This window comes from Pecten maximus, chromosome 4 (assembly GCF_902652985.1).
Source record: "Pecten maximus chromosome 4, xPecMax1.1, whole genome shotgun sequence".
Taxonomy (NCBI): domain Eukaryota; kingdom Metazoa; phylum Mollusca; class Bivalvia; order Pectinida; family Pectinidae; genus Pecten; species Pecten maximus.
This window is the reverse complement of record NC_047018.1, coordinates 28,762,507-28,788,561: the sequence shown is the minus strand read 5'-3', so window position 1 is coordinate 28,788,561 and position 26,055 is coordinate 28,762,507. Positions and strand designations below refer to the sequence as shown.

The window sequence follows — 26,055 nt, the reverse complement described above, 5'->3', positions numbered from 1 at the left end:
AGTTACTGTTTACTTATGCTAGTTATTGTTTACTAACACTAGTTACTGTTTACTAACACTAGTTAATGTTTACTACTTTAGTTATTGCTGACTAACACTAGTTAATGTTTACTAACTTGACTCTTAAATTTCATATTTTGTAAAAGTAAATGGATTATACAAGGTCTGGTTTATACATGTTAGTAGATTATACAAGGCCTAGTTTGTACAAGTTAATGGATCATACAGGGTCTAGTTTATACAGGTTAATGGATTATACAAGGTCTGGTTTATACAGGTTAATGCATTATACAGGGCCTGGTTTGTACAAGTTAATGTATCATACAGGGTCTAGTTTAATCAAGTTAATGGGTTATACAGGGTCTGGTTTATACAAGTTAATGGTTTATACAGGGTCTGGTTTATACAAGTTAATGGATTGTACAAGGTCTGGTTTATACAAGTTAATGGATTATACAAGGTCTGGTTTATACAAGTTGATGGATACACAGGGTCTGGTTTATACAAGTTAATGGATTATACAGGGTCCAGGTTTATACAGGTTAATGGATTATACAAGGTCTGGTTTATACAAGTTAATGGATTATACAGGGTCTGGTTTATACAAGTTAATGGATTATACAGGGTCTGGTTTATACAAGTTGATGGATTACACAGGGTCTGGTTTATACAAGTTAATGGATTATACAAGGTCTGGTTTATACAAGTTAATGTATTATACAAGGTCTGGTTTATACAAGTTGATGGATTACACAGGGTCTGGTTTATACAAGTTGATGGATTACACAGGGTCTGGTTTATACAAGTTGATGGATTACACAGGGTCTGGTTTATACAAGTTAATGGATTATACAGGGTCTGGTTTATACAAGTTAATGTATTATACAAGGTCTGGTTTATACAAGTTAATGTATTATACAGGGTCTGGTTTATACAAGTTAATGGATTATACAGGGTCTGGTTTATACAAGTTAATGGATTGTACAAGGTCTGGTTTATACAAGTCAATGGATTATGCAAGGTCTGGTTTATACAAGTTAATGGATTATATAGGGTCTGGTTTATACAAGTTAATGTATTATACAGGGTCTGGTTTATACAAGTTAATGGATTGTACAAGGTCTGGTTTATACAAGTCAATGGATTATGCAGAGTCTGGTTTATACAAGTCAATGGATTATACAGGGTGTGGTTTATACAAGTCAATGGATTGTACAAGGTCTGGTTTATACAAGTCAATGGATTATACAGAGTCTGGTTTATACAAGTCAATGGATTATACAGAGTCTGGTTTATACAAGTCAATGGATTATACAGGGTGTGGTTTATACAAGTCAATGGATTATACAGGGTCTGGTTTATACAAGTTAATGGATTGTACAAGGTCTGGTTTATACAAGTCAATGGATTATACAGAGTCTGGTTTATACAAGTCAATGGATTATACAGAGTCTGGTTTATACAAGTTAATGGATTGTACAAGGTCTGGTTTATACAAGTCAATGGATTATACAGGGTCTGGTTTATACAAGTCAATGGATTATACAGGGTCTGGTTTATACAAGTTAATGGATTGTACAAGGTCTGGTTTATACAAGTCAATGGATTATGCAAGGTCTGGTTTATACAAGTTAATGGATTGTACAAGGTCTGGTTGATACAAGTCAATGGATTATACAAGGTGTGGTTTATACAAGTTCATTGATGATATATTTTGTTCACAAGTTCACAGATTATACAGGGTCTTGTATTTTCACCTCATAGACCATGTATTAAGGCCAAGGAACTTTCAGAATATTACATAGAAATAGTGTACTAGATATAATAGACTGTCACCTATATAGGACTGTCATTATACTAACAATGTTATTTAATGTATAACACAGAACACTGTTATAAGTACAGTAGCCCCACTTATCACAGGGGTGTGTCTCTCTCATGTGTGTTTTATAGGACAACACCAGATTGTCTGTCTGTCCCGGTCAGTAACCTTTGGAGTACCTATCTTCTCTGACTTGACCGTACCTCAGAATGACATGGTGGGGGTCTTACTATGTCTCAACAGTGTGATATAATAAATACCTAGATGAGATATAACATTGGACGACCAGCACCTAACAAACCCTGATAGACATGTACAGCCTGACGAGGAGAGGTTATTGAAACAATGTTGATTTGAGGTCAAATAGAAAGTAAATATTTGAACAAATACCAGCTAACTGTTCTTCCTGCTGGGGGGTCATTGTGATGATAATGCCACCTGGTGACTAACAGTGTCAACAGACAAGGGGTGATAATCATTGTCACCATTCCTCTGTGATTCTCTCATAGTCACATTGAGATAGACAAATTACTGTATTTTAAACTCCAAGGGGATTACACAAGGTGATAATGGTGGACCACATTGTTTGGTGGGGTTAGAAACCGTGAAACAGATCTCAACGTTCTCTAAGTGTTCCTTATGATCAACCCAGGCTCACTAATAATCTTTATAACATTAAGTCTTCACACATGTCAAAATGCTTTCAGAAGACAACATTGAGATATTTTGTCACTGACAGAATTTTAAGAAGGATTTCAGTAAATAGAAATGTTCTGTTATTTTGTGTTGAGGCGATGACTAAGATTCTGTCTGGAATTTTAAGTTCCTCGTGTAAGTAAATGGTGTTGTTATTGATTGGTGTTACCATATGTATCTACTGTATTTACTCACCACACTACTTCAGTGTCACCTAATGTTTGTGTGAGAGACCGTGAACACCCTGTCCTCACTTGTCAATGTTAATGTGAAAATGTTGGGGACAAATTGGAAATGTCATTTTACAGATATGATTGTATTAAACAAATAAGTGTTGATAGTTTCAAGATGATTTTTTCAATCATTTAATTGATTAAGATATTTTTTCTTCACTGTATCAGGTTTAGGAAAATTTAGGAAATAAATAAATTAAATTGTTGTCTGAATCATTTTGAAAGCTAACAATGCTTTGACCTTCAGGACTATGAGGCACAGTCCACTGAATAAGTGATTTCCTGTTGTAGGTTCACTATGTATCTCTGTAACCACTGTCGCCTACCAATACTGTACAATATTGGATTTGTCACCACTGTCGCCTACCAATACAGTACAATATTGGATTTGTCTCCCCTGTCGCCTACCAATACTGTACAATATTGGATTTGTCTCCCCGTCGCCTACCAATACTGTACAATATGGATTTGTCACCACTGTCGCCTACCAATACTGTACAATATTGGATTTGTCACCCCCGTCGCCTACCAATACTGTACAATATTGGATTTGTCTCCCCGTCGCCTACCAATACTGTACAATATTGGATTTGTCACCCCTGTTGCCTACCAATACTGTACAATATTGGATTTGTCACCACTGTCGCCTACCAATACTGTACAATATTGGATTTGTCACCACTGTCGCCTACCAATACTGTACAATATTGGATTTGTCACCACTGTCGCCTACCAATACTGTACAATATTGGATTTGTCACCACTGTCGCCTACCAATACTGTACAATATTGGATTTGTCCCCCCTGTCGCCTACCAATACTGTACAATATTGGATTTGTCCCCCCTGTCGCCTACCAATACTGTACAATATTGGATTTGTCACCACTGTCGCCTACCAATACTGTACAATATTGGATTTGTCACCACTGTCGCCTACCAATACTGTACAATATTGGATTTGTCACCACTGTCGCCTACCAATACTGTACAATATTGGATTTGTCACCACTGTCGCCTACCAATACTGTACAATATTGGATTTGTCACCACTGTCGCCTACCAATACTGTACAATATTGGATTTGTCACCACTGTCGCCTACCAATACTGTACAATATTGGAGTTGTCTCCCCTGAATACGTTAATCTGTCATGTCTGACAAAAATTGCATTAAAATACAGTTTTGTTATAGGATTTTCAGTTTAACAAACAACCACGTCTCAATGGACAGGCACTCGGTCATGAATAAAACATAAAAATTATGTGATTTTTACATACAAACTGCTTCCTGTTATGAATACTTTCACTAAAAATCAGTGTAGCAGAAAAAGACCACTATGATTTACATGAAATATTTAATATCCCTGTGAGATACCTGGATATGTATTCTGTATAAAGCTTATCATGACGAGACGATTAAATGTGCATTGATATTTTGATAAATGTGAAAACTTTACCTGTTGCACGATAGATATTTTGAAAATGTATTTTGAGCTACCTGCGTTGTATAAATAACATACAATATAAAAAGGAATTGATATAAGAAAACCTAGATATAAATATAAAGAGTTTTGAAATCAATTTTTTTCAAGTTTTGATATTTTCAGAACAAATTGCTAAGAAAATTGATGGATTAATTCCCTCTATCATCGATCATGGGTTAACTATCCTGTGTTGTGGGTTGTCATAGCTACTGGATGGTTTTGTATTTATTATTTCTCTTTGAATGAATGGAGACATTTTGTATCATTCCTGGTTCTTCTTCAATTTTAAAATAAACCCATATTTGAGCACAGAGTGAATCATATTACAAAATCTACCAAGTGGAGTTTTGATTAGACTTTAGTTCAGTATTCATCAAAACAGGAGTAAGTTTATATACCGTACGGTAACTGTATGTTTCTTTTTCTGACTTTTATGTAGGAGCAGAAAGTATTAACTTGTGGCTTACAATTCTAGTTGTTTACTCTGTGTAGCTCCCATTTCTATCAAACCTCGCAGTCGTTGTCAATTGGTGTCGCTTTAAAATGTGATTTATAGAGGTGAGAACTTTTAAATTGCACCAATGAATAGGTCAATTATTTAAATTGTCTACGACAAATTGAGTGAAGATTTTTTTTACATTGGTATGTAAACAGGCCGGGAGAGGTAGGAGCTTTTTAAGTCAGCGATCCATTACAGTCGTAATGTGATGTTTACTTTTAATTTTCTCTATACTTTTTGATTGAATCTCGTTTCCTTTAAAAATCCCAAGGTAGAATATCTACCTTATATTCTATTTATAGATTTGGTGTAGCAGACACAGTGTATTGACATTTATCAATATCAAAGAATGGATCGTGTTACAATCATATGGATAAAACCTGTTCATTATCAAAAAGGCATGGGAAATTATTTGGTTTTTTGATTTGGTTAAACATACCCGACAACCAGGTACCTGCCAGTAATACTGTTACACAATAAATATATGATGCCCCTGATAAAATATGCCCCACCCTTTCGTTGCCAGCTCCCTTATTTACCACCTGCACATTTTGGAGGCCCCTTTTTGTTTTTTTATCTGCTCCCTGAACATCTCCTTACGAGAAATCATCCATATAATGGTAAAATTATACTGGACAACAAATGCTGCCATTACAATGTGGTTTTATGTTATATTCTGTTTTTTACATCAAATTCCAGTCGTTTGGATGAGATCAAATTCCTTGTCGGTAATCTTAATGCTCTGTCTAGTTTGTGAAGAGGTCTTTCAAACTGAATCTGAAAGGAACTCTGATGATCCCCAGATAGGACGATGACCTTGCATGTTTCTTTGAATTCCTATTGAAATACATAGTGAAAGTTGTATGTAGATGGTGATCATGCAGATTTTCTTTCAAATCATTTTGTGTGTATCACTGTATAAAGAGATACTTTAATTCACTGTACAACTGATACTATTACATACATTTCAGACACCTGTACCATATATACATGTTAACGATATTACAGGTACATATTTGTCAGTTTTACCTGTATACATACAGATCTTACTACCTAAGGACTACCCCTTATCCGTTTATTTGGAGTGTGGATGTAATTATTCCAGCCCGAGGGCCTAACCACAAAACTAAACTTTTTCCTTGAGCACAATGAAAACTTTATATCAATTTTTGTCACGTGCGCTGTTAGCATACTGGAAATACTTGTATGTAAATTTTCTTCTGGAATTTGATATTCATATTGCCCAAGTTTACATGACTAAAAGATTTTATCGAGATGAAATGACCAAATTAAAACAAAGACAGTCTGTGATTGGTTTTGTTTGGGATTTTGTTGTTGGTACGTTGAGTTATACATAATAACATACAAATGTTCTTCATATATTTCTGATTAAGGAATTTTTATGCTTTAATTGACTGCACTTTATATCAATTTTGCTTTTGAAATAAAACAGATAGGTGAGAAGAGCTTGTGTTAATTTTGCTGTAGTTAATGACAGACCATACAAGTCCTGATGGAGCCTGTTAATGGTCACTATTATTGTAATAAAACTGTTATTATTGCTTACACATTTCCTAAATCTCATTATCGTAGTTATATTACAAATATGTCTTTAATTGTTTGTAATATGGGAGCTGTTACCGACTTGTTTATGAGTAGGATCAGTATAATACCAGATTTAGGTAGCAAGGTTAAGACCAACATAGAGATGGATTAAAGTCAATTCTACACAGTAGAAAGAGATTATTGAGAACTAAAGAAAGTGATGTAGATTATCAGGAGATTATCAATAGATTAGGATTATCACCTGAGGAATGGAAATGCTGATTGTTTGATCCTTATTTAAGTTATGTAAAATAAACTTATCTGTAGTGTAAATCTCGATACCGGACATGTCATAGTATGTGGTTATCTGCCCTTGAATCTGGCTTTAGAAAATCATTTTAAGATTACAAGAAGTGGCTCAATACTGACTGAGTTCACAGCAGGATCGTCGTCTCTTGAAGATGCCAACAGCTATTTTGTATTCTGTATTATATCAAGATCTGTAATACTTTTTGGCTTATGATTGAATATTGGGGAGAGGCAAACACGGTATGGAGTTGTCTGCCCTTTAGAAGGTTATTAATAATGTTAAAAGAGTTACTTAAGGTAATGTTAAAATCAGAGGTTATTGACCACTTTGTTGAGACTCGTTTGTAAATAGTCCTATTTTCTATTAAAAATACCAGTAGGTATGTATTATTTTGATCTATATTTTAGAAGCCTACCTGGCTAATAAGTACCCGGTTGTCATTGATTAAAACCTCTTCGATGTTGCGACATAAAAGAATCTTGATAAGCAGAAGCATTTAGCAGCTCCATTGATTATGTATAGGGATTAAGTCTACCAGTGTTAATTAGAGATAAAATTTAATCTATGTAGATTAAACTGGTTATAAGTTTACATATAACTTCACAAGTGTTTATATAGGTATAAACTTGAGTCATTTGAACATAGTATCAATATATACAGATACTTCAAGCTTACTGCCATGTCAGCTTATTTTAAAAAGTTATTTTTCTAAGAAAAACATTTTATGCATTTACAGTTTACATGGAATTAATCATAATAATATTCAGCCTTAAAATTTGTGCAGTATTACCTTGTGTGATTTATTTATGGAAATAACTGTAGATCAAAAGACAGTCCTAAAATTATACCTATTGAAGGTGTGTGACAGTATGGTGACAGGGAATATTTGTGTGGGTGCTGGAATAATTAGGTGGTATGGGCGAGCTATTGGTCTGAATGGCTATGGGAGAGATCAAACGGCTGGTTGTCTGGTGTTGGTGGATTTAAATTGTACTACAGGTACAGTTAGAGATTGATCAATGATTCAGACGGAGCCTTATCGACCATAAAGAGCGCCGTCCAATGTTGGGTTTATAGGGATTCAATGGAGAATGGTAGCTAGTCATAATGATAACATTGTCATTTCGCCAAGGTAGAATCGTAAATGTCCAGGGAAAATGTCATTGAAAGTTTGGGTCACAACATTTTGTCATGTAAGAACTTTGGGTGTTTATTAATGATAGTGTAGCCATTCATCAAAGTCAGGCTGATTGACAAATATTGGCTTTATTCCGGCCATCATCGATAGCGCTGGGCACACTAAAGATGTTCCAGGGAGTTGTGTATATAGGTTAGAGGTACCGGCCATCGTGACGGTTAATGTCTCTGGGGCCAGGGTTACATCTCCTCTGTGTGATAACATGTGTTTACTGAAAGGGAAAGTGATAAAATCTGACATGTGTCAATATGTTCAATCAATAGACTGGATATTTCTATTTACTGATATTTTTTAAATGTTTCTTACGCATTACTTGTGTTAACATTTAATTTACTTAAAAAAATGTTTGCAAAGTTCAGTTAAAATTGAAAAAAAATAATCAAAGAAAAATTCAACATTAAAAAGATACTACTTATGTTACAATAACTTGTAAGAAAACCAGTAGAATGTTTACATTATATAATTTGTAGTAATTGTTGAAAATATGCACTTTAATAAGTCAGAATAGATTGTACCAGATATACCCACGTTAATTTGTCAGTGTACTATACGTATCTGTTTTATAAACCTAGACTATGTTTTATATAACTTAATAGTAACACCTGATAATGTGCTCCACTACTTTAATTCAATGGGGGCGGAGCCTAACTCTGATCCCCCAGGCCCTGACACAGCATATGTTGATCAGCAACACATGGTCTGTGCCAAAAGGTTGACCTCTCCCTCAGTCACTTCATACTACAATGACTCACTGGGTTTAAATCCATACAATCTTGGGCCACTTCATTTTACGCGGTTTCCTATTCTTTCTACCATTAAAGAACTGATTTAATTTTGCTGCATTGTAATCACAGTACAATGTCTGTGGTATAAGAATTTGTTGTCACAGTACAATGTCTGTGGTATAAGAATTTGTTGCCACAGTACAATGTCTGTGGTATAAGTATTTGTTGCCACAGTACAATGTCTTTGGTATAAGAATTTGTTGCCACAGTACAATGTCTGTGGTATAAGAATTTGTTGTCACAGTACAATGTCTGTGGTATAAGAATTTGTTGCCAGAGTACAATATCTGGTATAAGAATTTGTTGCCACAGTACAATGTCTGTGGTATAAGAATTTGTTGCCACAGTACAATGTCTGTGGTTTAGAATTTGTTGCCACAGTACAATGTCTGTGGTATAAGAATTTGTTGCCACAGTACAATGTCTGGTATAAGAATTTGTTGCCACAGTACGATGTCTTTGGTATAAGAATTTGTTGCCACAGTACAATGTCTGGTATAAGAATTTGTTGCCACAGTACAATGTCTGGTATAAGAATTTGTTGCCACAGTACAATATCTGGTATAAGAATTTGTTGCCACAGTACAATGTCTGTGGTATAAGAATTTGTTGCCACAGTACAATGTCTGGTATAAGAATTTGTTGCCACAGTACAATGTCTGGTATAAGAATTTGGTGCCACAGTACAATGTCTGTGGTATAAGAATTTGTTGCCACAGTACAATGTCTGTGGTATAAGAATTTGTTGCCACAGTACGATGTCTGTAGTATAAGAATTTGTTGCCACAGTACAATGTCTGGTATAAGAATTTGTTGCCACGGTACACTGTCTGTGGTATACGAATTTGTTGCCACTGTACAATGTCTGTGGTATAAGAATTTGTTGCCACAGTACGGTGTCTATGGTATAAGAATTTGTTGCCACAGTACAATGTCTGTGGTATAAGTATTTGTTGCCACAGTACAATATCTGTGGTATAAGAATTTGTTGCCACAGTACAATGTCTGTGGTATAAGAATTTGTTGCCACAGTACAATGTCTGTGGTATAAGAATTTGTTGCCACAGTACAATGTCTGTGGTATAAGAATTTGGTGCCACAGTACAATGTCTGTGGTATAAGAATTTCCCTCGTAGTCTGGTATAGAATCATAAAATGTATATGACAGATATTCCTGTGTGACTGTAACTTGTACCTGTCCTCTACATTTGTTAATGGGCGGTGACAGTGTAGATTTACATCTACTTGGCTTTAGTATTGTTAAAAGGAAGTAATCTTCTCTTGGGATGAATCATTTTTTCTATGAAAAACTAATAGTGCTCTTCACATAGATAACAGTTGATTTTCTCTATGATAAACTTATAGTGCACTTCATATAGATAAGTTAACTTTCTCCATGATAAACTAATAGTGCACTTCACATAGATAAGTTAACTTTCTCTATGATAAACTAATAGTGCACTTCACATAGATAAGTTAACTTTCTCTATGATAAACTGATAGTGCACTTCATATAGATAAGTTAACTTTCTCCATGATAAACTGATAGTGCACTTCATATAGATAAGTTAACTTTTCTCTATGATAAACTTATAGTGCACTTCATATAGATAAGTTAATTTTTGGCACATAATACTTCTCTATGTATCCACTGGGATTGAATCAGGGATCTTGACTGACTAGTCACATTGGCAAAGAAGGATAATGTTCTTGTATGTGTAATTCAAGAACACATCATCACTAAGTTGTTATACAGGAGCAAGAGAGGTCATTCCAGTGGTCACTTCAGGGTCATGAATCTAATAATAGTCGGACCTAATACTAAGCCAAGAAAAATATTGTAGTTTTCTGTATGAAATATTTGTATCAGAATATTGTAGTGGTGGGCTTGAGAAATATGTAGGGTTTGTGTGAGTTTATTTTGTATTCTTGTAACCAATTGTATATTGTACTAAAGTATTTGAATGTGAAGTAACAATATTGACAAAGGGTCTGAGATTTTCTGGGTTCATGTTGTGTGTACCTTAATGTCCATACTGTATTAAATTGATGTTGGTGATAAATTTGTTTGTTTGGGATGGAAACTATCACTGAAAAATAATATCCTTAATGACAATTGTAAATATTGATCTTACTTTCTGTAAACAGGAAAATGGAGGATGTGTTTGGGTCATAATCAAGGTTACTTGGGTGGAACATACCATAAGCTGACACCCACACATCAAACATTTGTGGGATTATCTATATGGGTCAGATAAGATCACTGGTGACACTGACTTAATACAGGATCAGAGAGATGTTTGTAAGGAACTTGCTTATTAATCTGGATTTTGTTTTTAGTTTGAACTTGTGTACATTGAAATAGGAGATACCAGAGGTTGTACTTTGGTATCAAATATTAGATGTGGCCCGATCTGGACACTGTCCAGTCTGTCCAGATCACGGCTAAAAGTGAACTTGTCCTCATCATCTTTACTCACATCAGACTTTCATGTCTGCAGTCTTTGATATACCTTGAGAGTTTTTAGCATTCCAGGTTTGTTGAATCAATGGTAGAGGATCCAGTGTCAGTTGTAAATCACTGAAAACAAGAAATTTTCTGTTATTACTGGAATGATAAATAAAATATATTATTTTTTTATGTTCAGTACTCACAGAAGAAGATTTTCCTTCTGTTTGTGTGTAATCCATCATTCATTATTACCTGCAGGATGTGAATGCCACGTAATATTTTAGGTTTCATATACAGAGTTGTGGCCCTTTGTGTATAAAGGTTGCTTTATACAAGACAAATATTTCATACTTTGTCACTGAGAATTGCCAAATTTTGAATGAATGGATAAAATGGTTGCCTTAATTGTTTTGATATTTGAAATGTTATTAAATTGAATTATAATAATACTATAATTACGTTATTGTATTAATCATCAGTGGTCTCCCTTACCTGTTGACTACATGCAGCATTGGAGATTCTCCCAGGTTTGTCACAGGCCACGTCATTTAAATAATTTCTGCATGCCTGAATGTTGTGTTCCCTGCCTGATTCCCTGTTCGCCTCCTCCTCCTCCCCCGCAGACTCACTAGGTTTTCATAAGGCCAGAGGGCTAGAATCTGATAGGTTCTTATCATGATCTCATGTTTGAATTCAATAAAATTTGAGGTATCCAACTCCAGATAGTTGAAGGGTTTAAGTAAATTTTACAGCTGCGAAATGAGGTGTAGTTTTACTGGCTATTTTTGACCATTTATACCTGTAATGTAATGTTGGTATCATTGTAATGGACATCTAATATCTAACATCTTAGTAAGGTATATATCAATTAGCAATTGTAATATTATCCCCTCAATTATACAGAACATTATACTTCTGAAAGGATCATTATGTCTATTTCCATTATCACAGAAAAAGTCATAACTTGTGACTCCATTTCATAGAAAAACGTCATAAGTCATGACACCAATGTCATAGAAAAAAGTCATAACTCATGACTCAATTGTCATAGAAAAAGGTAATTACTCATCACTCCATTGTCATAGAAAAAGGTAATTTCTCATCACTCCATTGTCATAGAAAAACGTCATAACTCATCACTTCATTGTCATATAAGTTGTGACCATTGTAGAGATGATGAGTCATGTTTATCAAGCTTATTGATTGTCAAATTTTAAAGATTGATATCATTTTCTTTAGTCCCCTTTCTATCATTACATCTGTTGGCGATTTCCTGTTTTAATTTATTTTTGCTTTCTTGACTGAATGAATATTCTCTGTTAACCAATCCTGGTTAACGATGGACAATGGTACGCATGGTTTCTGTTGAATTTTAGTCTGTTGTTATGTATCTAAGTTATTAATTATTTGTTTGAAGTATTATTAGACTTTTGTGTATTTATGCCATTGTTTCAGTGTTGCATGTATATTATATAAAATTTGCACCAAGTCAAATGTAGTTTGGTCGGGGAAAAATTCCTCTGGGGGAAAAATATGCAAAATAAAGTTTGATTAGTATTTTTCTCATTTTGTTTTTAATTTGATGAGAAAAAATATTTCTCATTAGTCAAGATTAATGAGAAAAAATTATCAGGCATGCTAGAGTTACCTCCCATTTGTAATGTTTAGGAACATGTTCTATCGAGACCAAGCCTCACAGTAGGAATACTACATTGATATGTCAGTTAATTCTTGTCGTTAAAATAGATTCTACATTTTATCAGAAAAGTAATCAATTCATTAAAATATTGATTTGTTTTTAAACAGTAAAAGTATTTGTAAAGAAAAATAAAAAAGATAAAAGTTGAAAGTTACAATTTCAATATGGAAACAATTTTTAAGGAATATCTCATGCTTTTTTGACCTGCTTGAAGCATGAATAATGGTCAGCTGATTAATCCTCAATATATATCCCACAGTTATAGTTTATATGATTGACATGATTATGTCTGTAAGTACAGTAATTGTTAATATGTAATATATGTCATGGATTATCACTTATTTCCTAGAATTTTTTTGAATAAGTATTTAATTTGAGTTAAGTAAGATTGAGTATTTTCAGATAATTCAATTGAGTTAAGCCACTGAATAAATTTCACTGATTTATTGTTACTATAGGACCGATCCTGTTAGATCTATTTCTGTCGACAGTATAAAACAGACAGGAACAGTGATGGATCACTAATCGTTTAGGACATTCCTTGCATCATTTCACATGTAATATCATTTATCATATGTTTATGTGATTAATATCATTTATCATATTTATAGGTGATTTATATATATATATTATGTACCTTTGATGGTTAGAGTCCCATGTTCTCACTACATTAAATGATTATCAGACATTGTTTTAATAGATATCTCTTTTTCCCCCAGGCTGGAAGACGGATATTGGATCTTTATTGTGACCTTAAAGATGGACACAACCTGATATCACTGTTAGAAGTGCTGGCTCATGAACCACTGGTAAGGCTTGTACAGTTAGTGGTACTTAGTAAGGCTTGTACAGTTAGTGGTACCTAGTAAGGCTTGTACAGTTAGTGGTACCTAGTAAGGCTTGTACAGTTAGTGGTACCTAGTAAGGCTTGTACAGTTAGTGGTACCTAGTAAGGCTTGTACAGTTAGTGGTACCTAGTAAGGCTTGTACAGTTAGTGGTACCTAGTAAGGCTTGTACAGTTAGTGGTACCTAGTAAGGATCATACACTTAGTGGTACCTAGTAAGGCTTGTACAGTTAGTGGTACCTAGTAAGGCTCATACAGTTAGTGGTACCTAGTAAGGCTCATACAGTTAGTGGTACCTAGTAAGGCTCATACAGTTAGTGGTACCTAGTAAGGCTCGTACACTTAATGGTACCTAGTAAGGCTCGTACAGTCAGTGGTACCTAGTAAGGATCATACACTTAGTGGTACCTAGTAAGGCTCGTACACTTAATGGTACCTAGTAAGGCTCGTACAGTTAGTGGTACCTAGTAAGGCTCGTACAGTTAGTGGTACCTAGTAAGGCTCGTACAGTTAGTGGTACCTAGTAAGGCTCATACAGTTAGTGGTACCTAGTAAGGCTTGTACAGTTAGTGGTACCTAGTAAGGCTTATACAGTTAGTGATACCTAGTAAGGCTCATACAGTTAGTGGTACCTAGTAAGGCTCATACAGTTAGTGGTACCTAGTAAGGCTTATACACTTAGTGGTACCTAGTAAGGCTCATACAGTTAGTGGTACCTAGTAAGGCTCATACAGTTAGTGGTACCTAGTAAGGCTTGTACAGTTAGTGGTACCTAGTAAGGATGGTACAGTTAGTGGTACCTAGTAAGGCTCATACAGTTAGTGGTACCTAGTAAGGCTCATACAGTTAGTGGTACCTAGTAAGGCTTGTACAGTTAGTGGTACCTAGTAAGGCTTGTACCGTTAGTGGTACCTAGTGTTGTGGCTTGTGGTACCAGGTAAGGGTGGTACATTTAGTGGTACCTTTTAAGGGTGGTACATTTTGTGGTACCTGGTAATGGTCGTACATTTTGTGGTACCTGGTAAGGGTGGTACATTTTGTGGTACCTGTTAAGGGTGGTACATTTTGTGGTACCTGGTAAGGGTGGTACATTTTGTGGTACCTGGTAAGGGTGGTACATTTTGTGGTATCTGGTAAGGGTGGTACATTTTGTGGTACCTGGTAAGGGTGGTACATTTTGTGGTACCTGGTAAGGGTGATACATTTTGTGGTACCTGGTAAGGGTGGTACATTTTGTGGTACCTGGTACAGTTTATGGTACCTGGTAAAGATGGGGAAAATGCCTGGTTTAAGTTCTCTTGCCATATTTATTTGTTATTTACAATATATATAAACATGCTCAATATGTTTCAGAATAAGCATGTATGATAGTTAAGTTTGTTTTAAATACATACCTTGTCATCATACACATGTTATAAAATGTATGATGTATGCTTATGACTCACCCCATTCCTTTATAAGAAGACAGTATATAAATGTGTGTACACAGATTATTGTATCACAGGTAAGGGGACACAACTCTGTTAGCCTTAGCACAATGTTACTGTGTGAACAAAACAAAAAAAGGAGAAAATACTGCTGGGAAAGCAATTTGTAAGTTGCTGACAGACCTCTTGAATAGATCCTTGGCAGGAGTTTTTTTTCTCTATTATTGAAGGAATCATCGCTAAAATATCTTAATTAAAACTTTCAATGGCCCACTTAAGTGTGGAGCATGTGTTAGGATTAGAATTTAGGTTAAAGAAAGAACAATAAGCATTACAGTGGCTGACAATGACACAATTGTTTACTAAAATGTCTGTTTTATCATTCCAGCCAAGAGAAAAAGGGCGCATGAAGTTTCACAAGATTCAAAATGTACAGATAGCACTGGAGTTTCTGGCTCGTAAAGGGGTAAGAATGGAGGTCGATCTCTGTACGATATTACATCTCAAGTATATCCCACAAATTGAGACTACAGATGTAGTGTGTTTGAGTCCTCAATCATTGATACGCTGTTTTACTGCTGAAAAGGAGATTTGGGACTTATAAAATCTGACTGACAACCTGAGTTATGTAATCACTAACAGTAGTGTAGGTTTTAAGATATTAAATGCCAATTGTCCAACCCTGATTGAGGTTTATGCCAACACAAAGATCCCATCAACTACATCTTTTGCCAATATATTGGTATGATAAGACATCCCTTTCTCACCGAGTTTGACCCTTTGATAGACTTAAGTATTATCACGTGGAACTATTTGTTTTCAAAGTAATTAAGACACAAGCAACACCCACTTGGTAATTGTTAGCGAGATATAATGGTATGATAATTAAGTGCTCATCACTATCTTGTAGGTCCTTATAAATCTCCCAGGGCAGATTAACCACCCTGTATTCATTTCAGTCCAATCTGTCTTAAAACACCTGTCCAAATAATCATCAGCTGGAAACTACGTATTTTTTATGAGAGTTAATTTTTCACATTTTGAAGCTGGTTGGGATTTTTTTCTGGGTGATAAGGTAAAAGATTTCATGTTTAACAAATTTTCTTGTAAAAAAAAAAAATATACAAATTAAATTTACTTCGGATACATATGCAGTCACTAAAGTGGTAAGTGACTTTTACTACAAATCCCAGGTATTTGAAGGATGGCATGATATTGGGCCTCTTTAAGCTGGTGCAGAGATATCTTGTTTTCAATAACCCACAGAGGTTCTAAAGCAGATGATGAGAACCCTCGTAATGAAAACTTCTAACAAGAACATTTTCCATAAGTTTCATGATGTTACAAAAATAATTTAACAGCATTCCTAGCTTTGCTATCTTGGTTATGTACTAGAGTTTAAATATTGTTTTCACAATTTACAACAGTTTTAGTTATAGAAAAAATATCTATGAAATTCCCTGAAACTTCAGCTTTGACTGTTGTGTACAATGTTGGTCTCTGTGGGGTCGTTAACAAAAGTCGTTAACAATACATTAAACCACACATTCTGGGAAGGAATGCTGGAGCTTGGACACTTTAATTCTTGGTTTACACTTTTGAGGTATTTGAAGGAGGACCTTGATTTAGGGAATGTAGGAAGTAACGGTAATGAAAGAAACACAAATGTCAATTATTGACTTGATATCCTAATTCATCAGTAACAGTTGTGTCTAGTACAGGCGTACTCTAGACAGAGAGATGTAAATCCAGACTTCTCACGACTCCGGGCTTGACTTTACACTCTGGGCTCGACTTTATGATCTGGTAATACTATAGTAGGTCATTAATCTACAAAACAAACTTTTACACCGATTCAATGATAGCAATGAGTTTGGAAAGTTAGTGATAGCAATAAGTTGGAAAGTTAGTGATAGCATTGAGTTGGAAAGTTAGCGATAGCAATAAGTTTGGAAAGTTAGTGATAGCAATGAGTTTGGAAAGTTAGTGATAGCAATGAGTTTGGAAAGTTAGTGATAGCAATGAGTTTGGAAAGTTAGCAATAGCAATGAGTTTGGAAAGTTAGTGATAGCAATGAGTTTGGAAAGTTAGTGATAGCATTGAGTTGGAAAGTTAGCGATAGCAATAAGTTTGGAAAGTTAGTGATAGCATTGAGTTGGAAAGTTAGTGATAGCGATGAGTTTGGAAAGTTAGCGATAGCAATGAGTTTGGAAAGTTAGTGATAGCAATGAGTTTGGAAAGTTAGTGATAGCAATAAGTTTGGAAAATTAGTGATAGCAATGAGTTTGGAAAGTTAGTGATAGCAATGAGTTTGGAAAGTTAGTGATAGCATTGAGTTGGAAAGTTAGTGATAGCAACGAGTTTGGAAAGTTAGTGATAGCAACGAGTTTGAAAAGTTAGTGATAGCATTGAGTTTGGAAAGTTAGCGATAGCAATGAGTTTAGAAAGTTAGTGATAGCATTGAGTTGGAAAGTTAGCGATAGCAATAAGTTTGGAAAGTTAGTGATAGCAATGAGTTTGGAAAGTTAGCGATAGCAATGAGTTTGGAAAGTTAGCGATAGCAATAAGTTTGGAAAGTTAGTGATAGCAATGAGTTTGGAAAGTTAGCGATAGCAATGAGTTTGGAAAGTTAGTGATAGCAATGAGTTTGGAAAGTTAGTGATAGCAATGAGTTTGGAAAGTTAGTGATAGCATTGAGTTGGAAAGTTAGCGATAGCAATAAGTTTGGAAAGTTAGTGATAGCAATGAGTTTGGAAAGTTAGTGATAGCAATAAGTTTGGAAAGTTAGCGATAGCAATGAGTTTGGAAAGTTAGTGATAGCAATATAAGTTTGGAAAGTTAGCGATAGCAATGAGTTTTGAAAGTTAGTGGTAGCAATGAGTTTTGAAAGTTTGTGACCTCAACAACAAAAATTGAGAATGATGATGACAGTATGATGATGACAGTGTGATGATGACAGTATGATGATGACAGTGTGATGATGACAGTGTGATGATGACAGTGTGATGATGACAGTGTGATGATGACACTATGATGATGACAGTGTGATGATGACAGTGTGATGATGACAGTGTGATGATGACAGTGTGATGATGACAGTGTGATGATGACAGTATGATGATGACAGTGTGATGATGACAGCGTGATGATGACAGTATGATGATGACAGTTTGATGATGACACTATGATGATGACAGTGTGATGATGACATTATGATGATGACAGTATGATGATGACAGTGTGATGATGACACTATGATGATGACAGTATGATGATGACAGAATGATGATGACAGTATGATGATGACAGTATGATGATGACAGCGTGATGATGACAGTATGATGATGACAGCATGATGATGACAGCATGATGATGACAGCATGATGATGACAGTCTGATGATGACAGTATGATGATGATGACAGTATGATGATGATGACAGTATGATGATGACAGTGTGATGATGACAGTGTGATGATGACAGTATGATGATGACAGTGTGATGATGACAGTATGATGATGACAGTGTGGTGTACATAGGAAGGTTTGATATGTAGTTAGGCTTTCAACCACTTGATTCAGTCTGTTTATGCTGACATATGGTATTTTGTTAATTATTGAAACAGAAAACAAAAAGTGTATGCTGTAGGAATCCCTGATCACCGAGGGTGGTCCAGCAGCACTTCCCCGAGGAGGTTGGTGGGATAAAATGAAGGGATATGAAGCTTATTACAACAACACTCCAGTCTTTATCATATAAACTTGTATTGATGAATCACCATGGTAACTAAGGCACAATAATATCACTCTACTGTGATGTCAGAGGAACCTCCTAATCTTGGCAGATATATATGTCATCAGTTTTCCCATTGTTCAGAAAGTCAGATGTAAATTAGGATTTTTAAATTATCAGTTAAAAATTGTTAGTTTTGTTTCATGAATTTGGAAACATGATGAATTCATAAATGTTTGTAGCCTGAGCTGAACTTTTCTTATCGTAGTTCCAAAACAGTAAAGAGAAATCTGTAAATGATAGCATGCACAGTAAACTATGTTATTCAAAATAAGATCAAAGATATTGTGTCGTACCAACCTACTGTTAATACAGGATTATCTTAATCTGTAGACTTTACCAACCTACTGTTAATACAGGATTATCTAGATCTGTAGACTGTACAACCTACTAATACAGGATTATCTAGATCTGTAGACTGTACCAACCTACTGTTAATACAGGATTATCTAGATCTGTAGACTGTACCAACCTACTGTTAATACAGGATTATCTAGATCTGTAGACTGTACCAACCTACTAATACAGGATTATCTAGATCTGTAGACTACCAACCTACTGTTAATACAGGATTATCTAGATCTGTAGACTGTACCAACCTACTAATACAGGAATATCTAGATCTGTAGACTGTATCAACCTACTGTTAATACAGGATTATCTAGATCTGTAGACTGTACCAACCTACTAATACAGGATTATCTAGATCTGTAGACTGTACCAACCTACTAATACAGGATTATCTAGATCTGTAGACTGTACCAACCTACTAATACAGGATTATCTAGATCTGTAGACTGTACCAACCTACTGTTAATACAGGATTATCTAGATCTGTAGACTGTACCAACCTACTAATACAGGATTATCTAGATCTGTAGACTGTACCAACCTACTAATACAGGATTATCTAGATCTGTAGACTGTACCAACCTACTGTTAATACAGGATTATCTAGATCTGTAGACTGTACCAACCTACTAATACAGGATTATCTAGATCTGTAGACTGTACCAACCTACTAATACAGGATTATCTAGATCTGTAGACTGTACCAACCTACTGTTAATACAGGATTATCTAGATCTGTAGACTGTACCAACCTACTAATACAGGATTATCTAGATCTGTAGACTGTACCAACCTACTAATACAGGATTATCTAGATCTGTAGACTGTACAACCTACTGTTAATACAGGATTATCTAGATCTGTAGACTGTACCAACCTACTAATACAGGATTATCTAGATCTGTAGACTGTACCAACCTACTGTTAATACAGGATTATCTAGATCTGTAGACTGTACCAACCTACTGTTAATACAGGATTATCTAGATCTGTAGACTGTACCAACCTACTAATACAGGATTATCTAGATCTGTAGACTGTACCAACCTACTAATACAGGATTATCTAGATCTGTAGTCTGTACCAACCTACTAATACAGGATTATCTAGATCTGTAGACTGTACCAACCTACTAATACAGGATTATCTAGATCTGTAGACTGTACAACCTACTGTTAATACAGGATTATCTAGATGTGTAGTCTGTACCAACCTACTGTTAATACAGGATTATCTAGATCTGTAGACTGTACCAACCTACTAAAACAGGATTATCTAGATCTATACACTGTACAACCTACTGTTAATACAGGATTATCTAGATCTGTAGACTGTACCAACCTACTAATACAGGATTATCTAGATCTGTAGTCTGTACCAACCTATACTAATACACGATTATCTAGATCTGTAGACTGTACCAACCTACTGTTAATACAGGATTATCTAGATCTGTAGACTGTACCAACCTACTGTTAATACAGGATTATCTAGATCTGTAGTCTGTACCAACCTACTGTTAATACAGGATTATCTAGATATGTAGTCTGTACCAACCTACTAATACAGGATTATCTAGATCTGTAGACTACAACCTACTAATACAGGATTATCTAGATCTGTAGACTGTACAACCTACTGTTAATACAGGATTATCTAGATCTGTAGACTGTACAACCTACTGTTAATACAGGATTATCTAGATCTGTAGACTGTACCAATCTACTGTTAATACAGGATTATCTAGATCTGTAGACTGTACCAACCTACTGTTAATACAGGATTATCTAGATCTGTAGACTGTACCAACCTACTGTTAATACAGGATTATCTAGATCTGTAGACTGTATCAACCTACTGTTAATACAGGATTATCTAGATCTGTAGACTGTACCAACCTACTGTTAATACAGGATTATCTAGATCTGTAGACTGTACAACCTACTGTTAATACAGGATTATCTAGATCTGTAGACTGTACCAACCTACTGTTAATACAGGATTATCTAGATCTGTAGACTGTACCAACCTACTGTTAATACAGGATTATCTAGATCTGTAGACTGTATCAACCTACTAATACAGGATTATCTAAATTTCTATGCTTCTTATCATTAGAAGTATTGATATCCACCAAAGTAGGACCTCCAGGGTGTTGCTATATATTTATGAAAGTGACTCCCCTAGACAGAAGAAACCATAGCACTGACTTTCTAATTTCATAAGGAAGTAAATCTCTTTAATTTTGTGAGTTTAAAATATAACCTTTGTATAAAGTCCCTTGGCCTGCTGTGTCAGTTTTCATATTTTTTTCTTTGGCATTTTCTATGCTTTATTATAACGATATCCATAGTTGTGCTTTCTTAGCAATGTTTCATTTTGAAAATTTTTGAAGAGTGCTTGTGCTAATTTTTTCAACATGTTGAAGTTGTCTACATATCTTATGTGTCAGTTTTTGACAAATCTCTTTCAAACTTACCATATATTTTTCATATTCTTCTCATTTCAGATCAAACTTGTAAACATTCGATCAGATGAAATTGTCGATGGCAACCCAAAGCTAACGCTTGGCCTCATCTGGACCATCATCCTCCATTTCCAGGTAGGTAACCATGAAGACATGGCTGAGGATCGAAGCAGTGTACATGTTATAAATTATCCCTAGTAGAAACTCTCTTGGAGAGTTTGAGGGAAAAAAACTGTTATCAAATAACTTTGACAAATATTTTCTTGCAGGCAAAAAAGTTAAAGATCAACAAGTTATGTTTTAGGTGTTGAATTATTAATGGAGAGAGATAAACTGTGGATGTGTGATTTCTGTCATCAGAGACGGCTAGGGTGTATACCCAACGTGATGGATAGGACATGATGGAGCGTGTATATTTGTTGTTATGTAGTTGATAGGACTTGATAGCTGACAGAATCATCTGAACATTTGTGTCATTAAACTGAGATCTGTAGAATCTGTTTAAACATCACTGCCTCAAAGTGATGGCAACAGATCGACCTACAGCAGTGGAAATTCATCTTCAGTTAATTTTCCACCAATCAAAACACCCCTGACATTTGCTGCATGTTTTTGCTGGTTCTCCTGTCAGTGTACAGTATTTAAACAGTACATTATAATGTGCAGTTAGAAAAGAAATCATGATAAGCAAATGATGATACCCCACGATGAAAGTTGATTTACCTGATTTAGTTTCAAAACAGGTTCTGACAATTTTTTTTAATCAAAACTGATGTTGAAATATGATTCAGTTACTAATAACTGAAAATGAAATAGATTTTAAATTGAAAAGAAATAAATTGCAGTACTGTTTTACTGGTTAATAAAGATGAAGCTTGGATGGTAAGATGACAGGATAAAAGAGTAGATAAAGAAGACAACAGGTGATGTAACAGTCCACTACCCAATGTACCTCATATACAACATTTAACATCTGATTTAATACAGGAGATAAACAACATTTATGTTGTAATGCATAGACGGTTGTACAGTTACACATGTACTGTCAATATAGACACACATTAATGCTAACTAGGATCCGATTTGAATGTTAAGACCCCACGTCTAGTCTGTAACAGCACATCAGCAACATGCTTATCTCCCTTGAAAAGGAAAAGTCTCGCCTTCTTGGTAGTAAATATCTAACACACTGCTTGTCTTTATATATATATCTAAGTTTATTGAAACAAACATCTTGATAGCTCACTTTGGTCTCCAGTCTGTGTCTAATGTTGGAGTCATATTGTGAAAGATGGGGAAAAAATTATGGATAACTTATCACCTAAATGATAGTAAAGCGTGCAGTTACCCGAAGCCATTGAGTCATCAGTTTTTGTGTTGCCCTGCTGCGAATGGAGAAAACATGTGCACATTAAAAGGGAATGACTTCTTGAATTCAGATAAGATATTTGTATGAAAGAAATATATTTGCTTATCTTTGATCGGTTAGTCAGCAGTTTTTTTCGGTGTATTTGTGAATTTGGATGTTCATTCCCATGTTAGATAAAAGGTTTGGTCATGATTTAGAGATATCTGTCAACAATGCTAGGGAAAGCTTTTTAACACTACTATTGTTCTTATATCGTCTGAAATAAAGAATCTATTTGTCATTGTTTCTAAAGTTTATCAGAAAAATGTGCAGATAGAGACTGAACATTGATGAAAAAATACAGCCTTCCGCTGTAACCACAATCAATTGCTTATTTACTTAATAATGTCATTGTCTAAAAATGGCTTACAAATTTCACGTAAAAAATTCATTATACAGAGAATTCCAAAGCCAAGTTCAACTACAGTATGATAATTAAGGGGTGAAATTTTACCCACAATTCAATTGGATTGTTAAACATTCTTTTTATATGAATCAGTTCAGGTAGGCTAAAAACCAACTTGACTACTTGCTAGCTCCAGAATCATTGTTAACTCTTACCAGCCCTTCCTATCGGCTAATATCATCAGAAACTTCTCCATTCACGGCCATTGTTTAGATTCCAACTTACTGTATTATTTCAGTTATGTAGCAGAATTTCATACATTGACCTTTAAATATTCACTATGAAGTCTAGTCAGTAATTGTTTTGATTCATCTCTAATTGGGTACATTTCTGTAACTCGACAAATAGGTGTTTTAATGTAGAATTAAATCATTACTTTTATGTAGGATTCCGTGTTGTTAAAGTGGTATTTTCATGATATTATGTGAATTAAAATGGATTTCTGTTTCTTTTACATAATTACTTGTCACTATTAGTGGTAAACGGCTATAAAAATTGTTAGTATATAAATCTCCAGATGTATGTACTGCATTTACACACAATCTGAAAAAATCAGTCTGGAATTCATTTTCACTTCTGGTTCCATTCATGTGAGTGGGGATGTAGATCTGTAGTTCTGTCCAGAGGTTCTCCTACCAGATATGTACCAGACAGGCCATGCTGTAATCACACCCATGATTAAATACTCCCACAAATCCACTATTGTCTGTATATATATATATATGCAGCTGCAATCACATGTAAATCTAATTAGATAATTTGAGATCTTGGTATACAGCAGGAAAATATACGGAAATCTCCTTAGAAATAAACATTGAATACTTCCCCAGGGATATTACAGAGGCTGTTTTTGAGACTTCATACTCAACTCAATATTTATTACACTGCCATATCCCTTACTCTACATGCTACCCAGGGACTTTGATTGGTATACATATTGGATTAAGAAGTTTGGATTACTGTTGTGTCTACTGAAAACACATATGGTGGCATGATATAATTCAGGAAAGAATAAACTATATTTTTCAGAACTTGTTCTGAAAAATGATTGTGATGGTACTTCTAAAGCTGTGACTATCATTTTTACATGTCAGACAGTTACAAGTGACAGTACTAACTGTGATTATATATTTATTTTTGGCAGATTCGGCTTTGTCTATTTTCCTGTGCTTTATCTAGAAATCAAACTACAGTTGTAGATGTTTTTCCTGGTCCATGTTCCGCCTTGATTCCTCTGTCCTGATAAAAGTGCAGGCCTGGGGAGGAGGGCTGAATCACCAAGCACATGTGCATGCTGTAATTTGAGCTAAATCAGGCATATAGACCCTCATTCCTCCTCCCCAACCTGGGTGACCCCAAGACTTAGGGGAGAGGGTCAAACCTGAGGGGCTTTTTCAAGAACCCAGATTGGTGAGAGACAAGGTCGACCTTAATAAAGGGACTATTTAAAAACCTTTCCAACCCTGTAGTCAGTGTTACAATACTTGACAACCCTGTAGTCAGCGTTACAATACTTGACAACCCTGTAGTCAGTGTTACAATACTAGACCGAACTGTAGTCAGTGTTACAATACTTGACAACCCTGTAGTCAGTGTTACAATACTTGACAACCCTGTAGTCAGTATTACAATACTTGACAACCCTGTAGTCAGTGTTACAATACTTGACAACCCTGTAGTCAGTGTTACAATACTTGACAACCCTGTAGTCAGTGTTACAATACTTGACAACCCTGTAGTCAGCGTTACAATACTTGACAACCCTGTAGTCAGCGTTACAATACTTGACAACCCTGTAGTCAGTGTTACAATACTTGACAACCCTGTAGTCAGTGTTACAATACTTGACAATCCTGTATAGTCAGTGTTACAATACTTGACAACCCTGTAGTCAGTGTTACAATACTTGACAACCCTGTAGTCCGTGTTACAATACTTGACAACCCTGTAGTCAGCGTTACAATACTTGACAACCCTGTAGTCAGTGTTACAATACTAGACCGAACTGTAGTCAGTGTTACAATACTTGACAACCCTGTAGTCAGTGTTACAATACTTGACAACCCTGTAGTCAGTATTACAATACTTGACAACCCTGTACTCAGTGTTACAATACTTGACAACCCTGTAGTCAATGTTACAATACTTGACAACCCTGTAGTCAGTATTACAATACTTGACAACCCTGTAGTCAGTATTACAATACTTGACAACCCTGTAGTCAGTGTTACAATACTTGACAACCCTGTAGTCAGTATTACAATACTTGACAACCCTGTACTCAGTGTTACAATACTTGACAACCCTGTAGTCAATGTTACAATACTTGACAACCCTGTAGTCAGTGTTACAATACTTGACAACCCTGTAGTCAGTGTTACAATACTTGACAACCCTGTAGTCAGTATTACAATACTTGACAACCCTGTACTCAGTGTTACAATACTTGACAACCCTGTAGTCAATGTTACAATACTTGACAACCCTGTAGTCAGTATTACAATACTTGACAACCCTGTACTCAGTGTTACAATACTTGACAACCCTGTAGTCAGTGTTACAATACTTGACAATCCTGTATAGTCAGTGTTACAATACTTGACAACCCTGTAGTCAGTGTTACAATACTTGACAA

General features: G+C 35.2%; 1 protein-coding gene across 3 annotated transcripts in view; it reads left to right on the top strand.

Moving 5' to 3' along the window:
• LOC117325720 (microtubule-actin cross-linking factor 1-like) overlaps positions 1–26,055 on the top strand; it is a 214,299-nt gene that overhangs the window by 47,171 nt on the left and 141,073 nt on the right. For all 3 annotated transcript variants that reach the window (XM_033882153.1, XM_033882152.1, XM_033882151.1), the window contains exons 4-7: positions 11,504–11,551; positions 13,443–13,532; positions 15,385–15,462; positions 21,649–21,741. In XM_033882153.1, the coding sequence (XP_033738044.1) occupies positions 11,504–11,551; positions 13,443–13,532; positions 15,385–15,462; positions 21,649–21,741 (309 nt within the window). The remainder of the gene's footprint in view (positions 1–11,503; positions 11,552–13,442; positions 13,533–15,384; positions 15,463–21,648; positions 21,742–26,055) is intronic.